This window comes from Agelaius tricolor, unplaced genomic scaffold, assembly GCF_023055355.1.
Source record: "Agelaius tricolor isolate 1412-34295 unplaced genomic scaffold, bAgeTri1.0.p SCAF_9, whole genome shotgun sequence".
NCBI lineage: Eukaryota > Metazoa > Chordata > Aves > Passeriformes > Icteridae > Agelaius > Agelaius tricolor.
In genome coordinates this window covers 8,584,924-8,594,538 of record NW_027269269.1, presented here as the reverse complement: position 1 = coordinate 8,594,538, position 9,615 = coordinate 8,584,924, and the positions used below count along the sequence as shown (strand labels likewise).

General features: G+C 35.7%; 1 protein-coding gene across 1 annotated transcript; it reads right to left on the bottom strand.

The window, feature by feature from the left end:
* Positions 1 to 2,510: 2,510 nt before the first annotated feature.
* Positions 2,511 to 9,250, bottom strand: LOC139593154 (interstitial collagenase-like). The gene is made up of 10 exons (XM_071433846.1): positions 9,124 to 9,250; positions 7,964 to 8,208; positions 7,514 to 7,662; positions 7,298 to 7,423; positions 6,378 to 6,539; positions 5,900 to 6,017; positions 5,171 to 5,304; positions 3,981 to 4,140; positions 2,985 to 3,085; positions 2,511 to 2,792 (listed from the first exon to the last, which is right to left on the bottom strand). The coding sequence occupies exons 1-10, from the start codon at positions 9,232 to 9,234 to the stop codon at positions 2,692 to 2,694; spliced, it is 1,407 nt and encodes a 468-aa protein (XP_071289947.1). The 5' UTR covers positions 9,235 to 9,250; the 3' UTR covers positions 2,511 to 2,691.
* Between the last annotated feature and the right edge of the window lie 365 nt (positions 9,251 to 9,615).

Below are 9,615 nucleotides of genomic sequence, written 5' to 3'. Positions count from 1 at the left end.
ATCCAGAGCCTAGAGGGGACCTGTGGCTTCTAGACTGGTAGTTGGAAGCCAGCTGGAAACCTTCGGGCACCTTAATGGCCACTGCTCCTCAGGCTAAACCTTCCACAGAGCCAATAAAATTGAATTGTTACTCAGTCTGGGTGAAATACATGGGGCAAAGGCAAATGGTCCACGTACTGTCTTTGACTCCTGAGGGACTTTTAACAGACTGCAGCGGGTGAGGGCAGGACCCAACCATGCCAACACAGGTCCCTCGGGACAGTGTAGTCTCTGTGGGCCTTTGGGAAGTGATGGGCTCCAAGGAGTCCTGTTCCATACCTGCATGGGTTACTAGGAGACCTTATAGAACTGCAAATGTACTAAACACATTTAGGGAATTGAATTCCTGTCTGGGAAAATCTGTCTTACTGATGATATGGGCAACAATTACACACCACACCAGTAGCAAGGCCCTGGGGAGGGATACAGTACTTTAACGTAGTACAGTAATTAGCAAATAGAAGTAAAGTTATTAAAAGGCAAAAAGAAAATGACAGGCAATTTTATGGACAAAACACCCTAATTTCTAATTTCTGAAAGCCTGCTTTGTGCCTGAAGGAAGACAAGAGCAGCTGGCATCAGATGTTTGTGCCCTCCTCCTCATGGTGTGGCGGGGATGGAGCAATTGCTGTGCTCCCACAGCAGAGGAAATGTGCTCTCACATAAGCACGGGGCAGATTTCTCACAAAGGAATCACTTCATGTAGAGCTCTCATCTTCCTGCTCATGGAAATTCAAAAGTGAATTTCAAAACTAACTACATCTGGCAACTAAAATTTGGACAGGATGTGAAAAGGCATGGACTAAAAATATTGCATTAGAAACTTCACCCTATTTTTAATTTCTTCATATTCCATGGTCTGTAAATTACCCTTTATCTCTCTTTCCTCTAAAGCATGACCACCTCCTTACCCCTCATCTCCCATTTAACTTTTTCACTGCCCCATTCTGCTCACCACTATTTGCTTCTAGAGAGGGACTAGCATTCTGCTCTAAATCTGAGAAGCTCTTTTGACATTACCTTGAGATCCTGTGCTTTTACTTCATATGTGCAGGGAAAATATGCCCCCAGTTTTTATTTTTTGAATATAAATTATTCTAGTAAGAAATATTATCGTTGCTCGTAAATCATGTGTTATATTTGTAGACCATTTCTGTTAAAAAAAGCAGAACACAACACAAAGAATTTAAATTCATATACTTTTAAAACAAGTTTTTATTTAATTGTCATTCAGTAGCACTAGCTTACACAAGAAAATATGATTCAATACCATTGCTGGTGAGGTTTGATATTAACGAACCAGTACCTATAACACCTTGTGAGAACTGGATTAATATAAATTAACTTCTTAATTAAAGCTTTTGATTTGCTGCAATTTTTTTATTATTTTGTAATATTTTCTTAGGTTTTATAAAGTATATGATCAAATTAATTTTCAATTATACAGTTTCTTATCTTTGAATAATATTGGGACTGATCTGTACTGAATTTAATAAAAATAAGAACTACTAACTCTGTTCTGTGTTTATGAAGGATAAAATTTAATTCCCTTCTAATACAGAGAGATAAGTATTATGACATTACACATTATTTCCTCAAAATATAGTAACTTTTATTACCCTAACCTTAAACCTTCCTCTGAAGCCTGTTGAATTATGCAGATATAACATCTAATAAATTTGGTTGTGTTCATATGGCTTCTAATGATATCAGCTGAGCTATAAAAGACTGAAGACAATGTGAATAACCTTTCAAACACCATTTTAATTGAGGGCTTTTTCAGAAAATGTAGTTAAGCTGGAAATCAACAGTCCTTTTTATGAATCTTTCTATCAGAGGTATTTTTGGCCAAGAATTTTAATCTTTTAGGCAAACTTCTTGATTCTCTAAACCACTGTCATGAGGTGGGATTTAGTAACTACTGGAGTAGTAAGAGAGTAGAAAGAGCCTTGATTAAAGAAGTTTATCTGTTCATTATATGACGAACAGATGATATATGTTCATTATATGATGGCTACCTTTGAGAGCAAGTGACGTGTTTCTTATCTCAGAGGTCCTTTCTAATCTAAATTTCTGCATTTCTGGACTTGAAACCAGTTCCTCAACCAAAAAATATGAGAATATTCCTTCTCCCCTGCCCCCCTGCCCTCTTCCCATAGTCATAAAGATGAACACCCTGAAGAGTAGTCTAAGAGGGAAAGTAGGGGAAAGAGGACCAGAAAGTGGAAGTAGATCTGTACACTGATGATAATGAGCCCCAACTAATTAACCACCAGATTTTCACCAGGGTTTGTGAGGAGTGGGGGGTTCAGAGACAAGTGTGTCCTCCTTTCTCTGTCCTAGTGAAAAAACCTGACATTTCCTGCCAGAATACATTTTTTAGTGTTTGAAAGTTAGACTTGGATCTTGAGCATCAGGGCAAAAATGACATCAGGAACAAAATTATATGAGAAACATAATTTATTAGGAAACTTGACCATAACAGGAGAAGTTGTGATAAATTATATAAATTTATTTGGCTTAAAATAAATAATTATTAAGAGTATACTGCCATAGAATTTGAACAGAAATCCGTTCTGACCTGAGAATCATGAATTGCTGAAAAATGCAGCAGATAAAAAAATACAGTGTGCACATGGAAAAACATTGCAATTAACAATTAAACCAGCTGGTGCTCTTCATTTTTCGAACAATCCGTTTGGCACGAGGATCAAACTGGAACTGAGTTGTTCCATGGAAGAAATACACATAGCCTAGAAGTAAAATTTAATCCAATTAAATTTCATTTGAGAAAAAAAAAATCCCCACTATAGACAGTCCATGTATACCAGATATTTTTCATTTTCTTTTCATTAAGGTTATAGCAGCTTTTTGAAAAAAAATTATTCTACTTGTAGAAGCCCAAATATTCACATAAGCACAGGTTAAAGGTAAGTTTCACTCACCATCTTTCTGGAAAGCAGCATCCACCCTGCCAATGTCTCCAAAGTCAGAGACTATTTTCCTGGGATACCCATGATCCATGGATTTTTTATTTTCATCGTATCTTAGAAGAAGAAATGTCATTACAATTTATGAGGAAGCAGACATTATTTTGAAAGTCAAAAGCAAGTTCTTACACACAACTCTACTGTTACTAAGAAGTCTCATAGAGATTAACTTCAGTAGCTTTTGATTCTTCTTCTTAAGTTTCTCTTGGAGATTCAACTAAGATTTGAAAATTCTACCTATGGTAAAGTTTGTCACAATGTTCCCAGGGACCCTGGGAAACACAGCTCAGAAATTTATTTCTGTATTTCTGGACTAGCAGAGCCCTGGCCATGACTTGCACATAAAATGAATTTCTATTTCAAGGATATCCAGTTCAAGATAAAAACAGAACATATAACATTTCGGAGAAGACAGTTGCACAGTCCTGAACCATAGTTGAATTAGTGTCACTGATGGACTTGAAAAACATTGCTCTCTGAAATTTGTCATGAGCTTCAATTAGAAACACAAGCAAATTTAAAATTGGAGAATACTTTTAATTACTTCATAGAGGAATTTTATTACAGCACTTTGCACTGATGATTCATTTTGTTTGAAAAGTGAATTAAAAGTGGATGCTATCACAGCATAGCACAAAAAAGCAGAACTGTTGTGGAACAAAAGTGAGCAATCTACTAGAAATTTACTCTTTTTTATTGGGTAGCTTTTCATTCAGGTGAAAGTACTTATAATCCTGCTACAGGAGTCTAATGTTTGGGGAAAAAAAAATCCTGATGAAAGGGTGACATTTTCTAGGAAATTCCTAATTTTTTTTTAAAAATCCAAAGAAACACATCTAAATTTCTGGAATATGCCTGGTTTAAGCATCGATCCACTCAAACTATATAGTAATACATCAGTCACCAGAGAAATGAAAACATGTCTTCTGGTAAATGAACATTAAATCTTACCTCCAGTATCTGTCAGCTACAAAGAAGTATGTTTTCCCTGTGGCTTCATCGTTGTAAGCTGCATTAACCCTTTTGACAGTCTTTGGGAGCCCAAAGCGATAGATCGGTTTGGGATAGCCAGGTAGAACATCATATCCCCTGATGACCCAATATTTATCCTCTGAAAAATAGGAGCAAGTTTCATTTGTTTTTGCTATTTATAAAAGCATTTACTTGTGTTTTAGATGTCTGGAAAACAATGTGTCTAGATGTCAGTATTTTTCCTTTCAGTTTACTACTTTAGAAAATGTTTCTAATTCTTACAATGGGACTCTGTAATGAAGACAGTGGAAATGGCTTTTTTTATGAGTAAAACATTAGAATCATAAGGTGTGTTGGATAGAGCTTTCCCCAGAATTTAAAAAAAATGAATGTAAGGTATTTTTTGGGACAACAACTTGGGGAAGGCTGGAGGTTGATGAGTTAAACCATTGACCTTGGATTGGGATATTGATTTTGGTAAATTCCTGTAATATGCTATTTGATTATAGAACCATATAATGTTTTGAAAACTAGGCAATGTGCATCAAATGAAACTATTAAGAAAAGCACATGTCTAATCAAAATGCTTTGGTAATTTTAGATGCAATGAACATATGGTAATAGGTAATGAATATGGTAATAGGTCATGCACTAGAGCAATTGCATGTTGAATTCATCTGAGATATTTGAAGGGTATTTGAGACCTTGAAAAAGAAAGACTGATTGTTAGTTCAGTGAACAATTTTTCTCTCACAGTACAATTTTCGACCAACATTTTTTTCTCTTTTTTTTTTTTCCAAAATACAACAAATGCCAATAAACGTATCAGTAACTGTAATATAAAAATGCCTGTATTTGTTAAATGAATTCAGTAAAAATCCTTCTGCACAAAAGGAAGTGCTCTTACCTGAAGACAACTAGACCTGAAAAAGGGTAGCTCTTTTCATAACTTGTTTTTTCAGGGTATTAACTATAACAGAGGGGAATTTTTTCTAGAGTATAACTTCTGGAGAACTGTTACAGCAATATGACCCTCTGGTAATTATTTTCAGAATTGTAAAATTATCTGTTCAATCTCCTTAAAAACATTTTAACTTCTCTAACTGTACAGTTTATAAGAAGCAGGAAGTAAAAAGTCAGAAAAAGTAGAGACCTTCTGATTAAAATACCTTTAAAAATTGTAATGTCATCTGTCTCAGCGTTTTCATAAGCAGCTTGAATTCCTGATGGTAACCTTGGCCAGAACAGTGAGATAAAATTGAGCTCTGTCTCTGTCCTTTCGGGATGCTTGCGCAGCATGTATCTGTTTTAAAGAAAATTTAAGTCATAAAATAATTTCGCTCCTATCAAAAATTTAAAATAAATATTATAGCTTCTGGAGTACAACAGAGAGGAGATGTGAATACCCCTGTCCACTGAGTGTAAAAGAAATCTGGAGCAAGGACATTAGTAATTTTAGCACCTCAATTATGTGCTAAAAATTCAGCAAATTGAATATAAGACCTTCTGCTTCTCTGTAGGGCAATAAGGCTCAGACATCCTTCTCCCTGGTAGTGCTTTCACGTCTGTCCCTGCTCCTGTACTGAGGATGAGTGTGGGACCCACAGACACACTGCTGACAGATACATGAGTGCTCTTGCCTTGCTGTTTGAATCAATTTCAGAGATAAGTGTGTCACAGTGGTGGGCACAGTGATAGAATAGTTGGTAAACAACCTACAAGCTCCTGTCACCTTCCCTGCTCTTGTCAAATAGGGCTCTTCAGATTAATGATCTGAGAAGGATCTTCTAGTGATTCTTCTCTTTGTATTACATTCCAAAAGGACAGTTTTCCCTCATGGATTTTTTTTGAACTACTGGCTATTTTAAAGAAATAACGTGTATGCTTATTGTTGTTACCTGCCCTTGAAGAAGAATATTTCTCCACGTAGAGTAGTAATAGCATCAAATGTCAAATTTGGGTCACAAGCTTCTGGAGTCACGGGTCCTGTTGGCTGCACAGCAGCATTAGACCGTCCTGTAGGATGAACATTTATCATTTATTGTAGAGAAATATAAAGAGAGTGTTCAAAAGCTCTCTGAGGACCCAGAAAACATGTTTTATACAGAAGGAAAAAGGATATAATTTCAAAGTAAGAGTCTGTCATTAAATGCAGAATTATAATATTGATAAAACCAGTTGTGTTCCTCTTTTCAAAATGAGATTTTTGCAGAACTGGACTTTAGCTGAAGTTAGCTTCCAGGAATTTTCTCCCTTTTGTTACCTATTTTTCAGAAACTGATAAACTTCCCATTTTGGTGGAATGTTAAATACCTTCATTTTACCATTTTACCAGCCTCCCAAGTAGAAATATTAAATAAATATATTATTTCTTACCATAGATGGCCTGAATTCCATCAATGTCATCCTGAGGAAGACGGAATTCACTGGGGTCAGTGTAGGAATAAGTTGGATACATCAGTGCTCCAGGATCATTTGAATGAGACAGACCCAGTGAATGGCCAAGCTCATGGGCAAGAACAATGAACAAATTGTAGCCTGTAGGATGAAAATCATATGAAATAGCATAAAATCTGTTTCAATACTTGTCATGACTGACTAAACGGGAAACTAGTATACACTAGAGGTACAAGAGAGACTGTAAGTAATCCTATCATCATAAAAACACAAAAACATTCTTACAGAAGACCTGTATGGGTATGTAAAGAATGTCTGGCCTTAATTGTGTTCTCATTGTTATTTCTCTAGTGTCCTTTTGTCTTAAGCATGAGTTGTTTTCCCTGCTATCACATAAATTTCTCACATCAAGGATCATGCCCATGATGAGGGATTGTTCACAGTGATCCAATAGAAAAAAGAACTTAAAAACAAGCAATGAGATTACAGTTTTGGTGATAATTGGAACACCCTAGTTAGCACTAAACTTTGAAGTGTTAGGTTAAGAAAAAGAATTTGCCTTCAGAAGTCTACCAACAGATTTCCCCGTATCCAAATTTTAGCTTTCCTCTGAACAAAAAGTATTTTAAAGTGCTAACCTTAAAATCACTATGAAACATTAAGATGTAAATATTTATATGACATTATAAATGCCACTATGATCTAAAAATCAATTTTCTGCAAGTTCATGCTTAAAAGTGGCAGTAAAAAACAATGACAAAGGGAAAGCAATTATAAATTAAAAGCTCTGTCTCTTTTTCTCACTTTTCTGCCTGTAGCCAGGCTCATTAAATAGTAAATATCATGTGAGGTAAGACCGTATGAGGTTAAAACTATATAGATTCAGCTACAAAACTTACCTCTTCCATCTTTTGTCCAAGCTTCTTCCTCATCCATATGCACATCTCCACCAAGACCTTCACCAGGCTGGAATGCATGAGCCAGCTGTCCATTGGGACCATCAAAAGGAGAATTGTCACGGTGGTCTAAAATGAAGAGGGAAAAAATTGGTTAAAGTCCTGAAATGCTTCCATAACTTCAGATGGGTATTTAATATGCTGCATTATCATTGTTACCTCTATAAGCAAAAGAGATCATTATATCTGCTACTTTGTCCTCAACCTTTTGGAATGTCAATGGTGTCACGTTGCTCCAGACACTGAGAGCTTTTCTGATTGCTTCATCTACATCAGCTCGTCTCATCTTTGGGGTGTAATTCAAAATCCTTCAAAGAAAACCCAACACATAATACATTGCTTAGGAAATATTTGAAATGTCAGTATTTTAGCTGAAATATAATTACTTGAGAAAAAAATCAAAAATCTTAGTTGTAGTATCTTTTGTGAATGAAAATTAATAAAGGCTTTGTTTTAGATACTGCCTTCTAAAGTATCTGTTTTCTTCCAGAAGTCACTAAATCATTCCACATGTTCACATATAGGATAATATGATTCCTTCAGACCCCCCCCACCCCAAAGTTCATGAGCTAGATTTATGCCTTTTTGAACCAGATTAAGAAAGATTACCTGTATGTCAGATTATTTCTTTTCCATTTGGGATTCCCTGGTGTGAACACATATCTCTGCACATCAGGTACACCACATCTGGGTTTTTTCATCACCTCCAATGTGTCAAGATCAGGTCTTCCAGTCACTTCTAGTCCAAAGAATGACTGCATTTCCTTGAGCTTTGCAGCAAGGGGGTTTTCACCACCACTTCTTAAATGGGGATGGGGATCCTTTTGAAGGTCATAGAAATTCTGTAGATAACTCTGAATCAGAGTTAAGAAAGAAAAAAAAAAAGAGAGCATTGTGACTTATCAGTACTGCTTTTGGTTACACTTAAATTTACTAAGTAATCTTAAACTATTCCCATATTGACATACCCTGTGTTTACCAGGACCAACAACAACCTTCCTTCAATACAGTTTTCCTATGGTTTTCTGAATTTGTTGTTTCATTGATGAAATATATCAAGAAATGTCTTGAAAAGTCCAATATTTACTATTAATAACTAATTCTACATTATTTACTGTGATCAATTACTCTAACAACAAATATTACAAGGAAGCTTATAACTGGTCTCATGGAAGGAAATTCAGGCTGGCAGTGAGACTCCACACAACTGGGACTCCGACCGAAGCAGCTTGGTGAATCATGCCTTTTATTTTTAGCTACAGATAAATTCTATGATACTAGAAACTCAGCCTTCCTACTGAATTTCAAGAATTTTGTCTACAACAAATTATGTTGTGTCTGTGTTAGTTCCCTTTTTTCAAAATATTCTGCAGGAGATCTCCAGTCAAAACATGGAAAAACATGCCTGCTTCAAGCAAGTTTCCTTCCTTATATTATTAAGACCAGTCATATCACAAGTTTCAAAGCACATTCTGAAATGTAAATTGCTGCTGAATTTGACTGTTCCTGCTAGAACTCACACCTCAGTAGTTTTGTTATTACTTTACTGGCAACACCAAAAATGAAGTATATAATATTCAGATGACTTCTGAGTAAATATGCTCCTTGCAATTTTCACACACTTTCGAGGCTGATAGGAAAAACTTTCTCCTAAAACCTCTCCAAAATGGCACATCTTTAGTTTCCACCCATATTCTGTGAATTGCAATTATAGTTATCTCTCAGAATACCTTATCTTTCCCTTAGATATGCACTGAAAAAATACTTACCTCTACAAGCTGTAGGGTTTTTCCTTCATCTTCTGCTTCTGGAGCCACAGGAAATGCGGAGGAGATGGCCACATACAGTGACAGGAGAATTGCAAAGGTCTTCATCCTCATCTAAGGCTGTCTGCCTCAGTTTCACTCTTGAGCTACTGAGCACACTTCTCAGCTGTGTTTATATAGCTGATAATAAATCAGTGACAGCCTGACTCATGCTGTATAATATCCTCTGATTACTAAAAATGATGCATAGCAGTTTCATCATCAGGTAGTGATGCAAGGTGTTTAACTAATGTTACTATCCTTATTTTGCCCAAGTCTTCTGGTTTGTGTAATTTTATAGCATATTTAACAAATAAGGAAATGTTTTTCAGGTAAAATTTTGAGCTACATTTCATATTTTTTTTGAATCATGAATTTAGACTATTTATGGCACAAGGTTTTGACAAACTGGAGAAATAATGAGAAATAAGATTTAAGAGCAACTTAATAAATTGT

What these genes read in the sequence shown, in the direction of transcription:
- LOC139593154 (XM_071433846.1), bottom strand. Translation starts at nt 9,234, where the DNA reads ATGAGGATGAAGACCTTTGCAATTCTCCTGTCACTGTATGTGGCCATC. An exon ending in AAACCCTACAGCTTGTAGAG is followed by an intron (nt 8,209 to 9,123) that starts GTAAGTATTTTT and finishes ACTCTGATTCAG; the next exon opens with AGTTATCTACAGAATTTCTA. An exon ending in TGGAATTCAGGCCATCTATG is followed by an intron (nt 6,018 to 6,377) that starts GTAAGAAATAAT and finishes TTCATCCTACAG; the next exon opens with GACGGTCTAATGCTGCTGTG.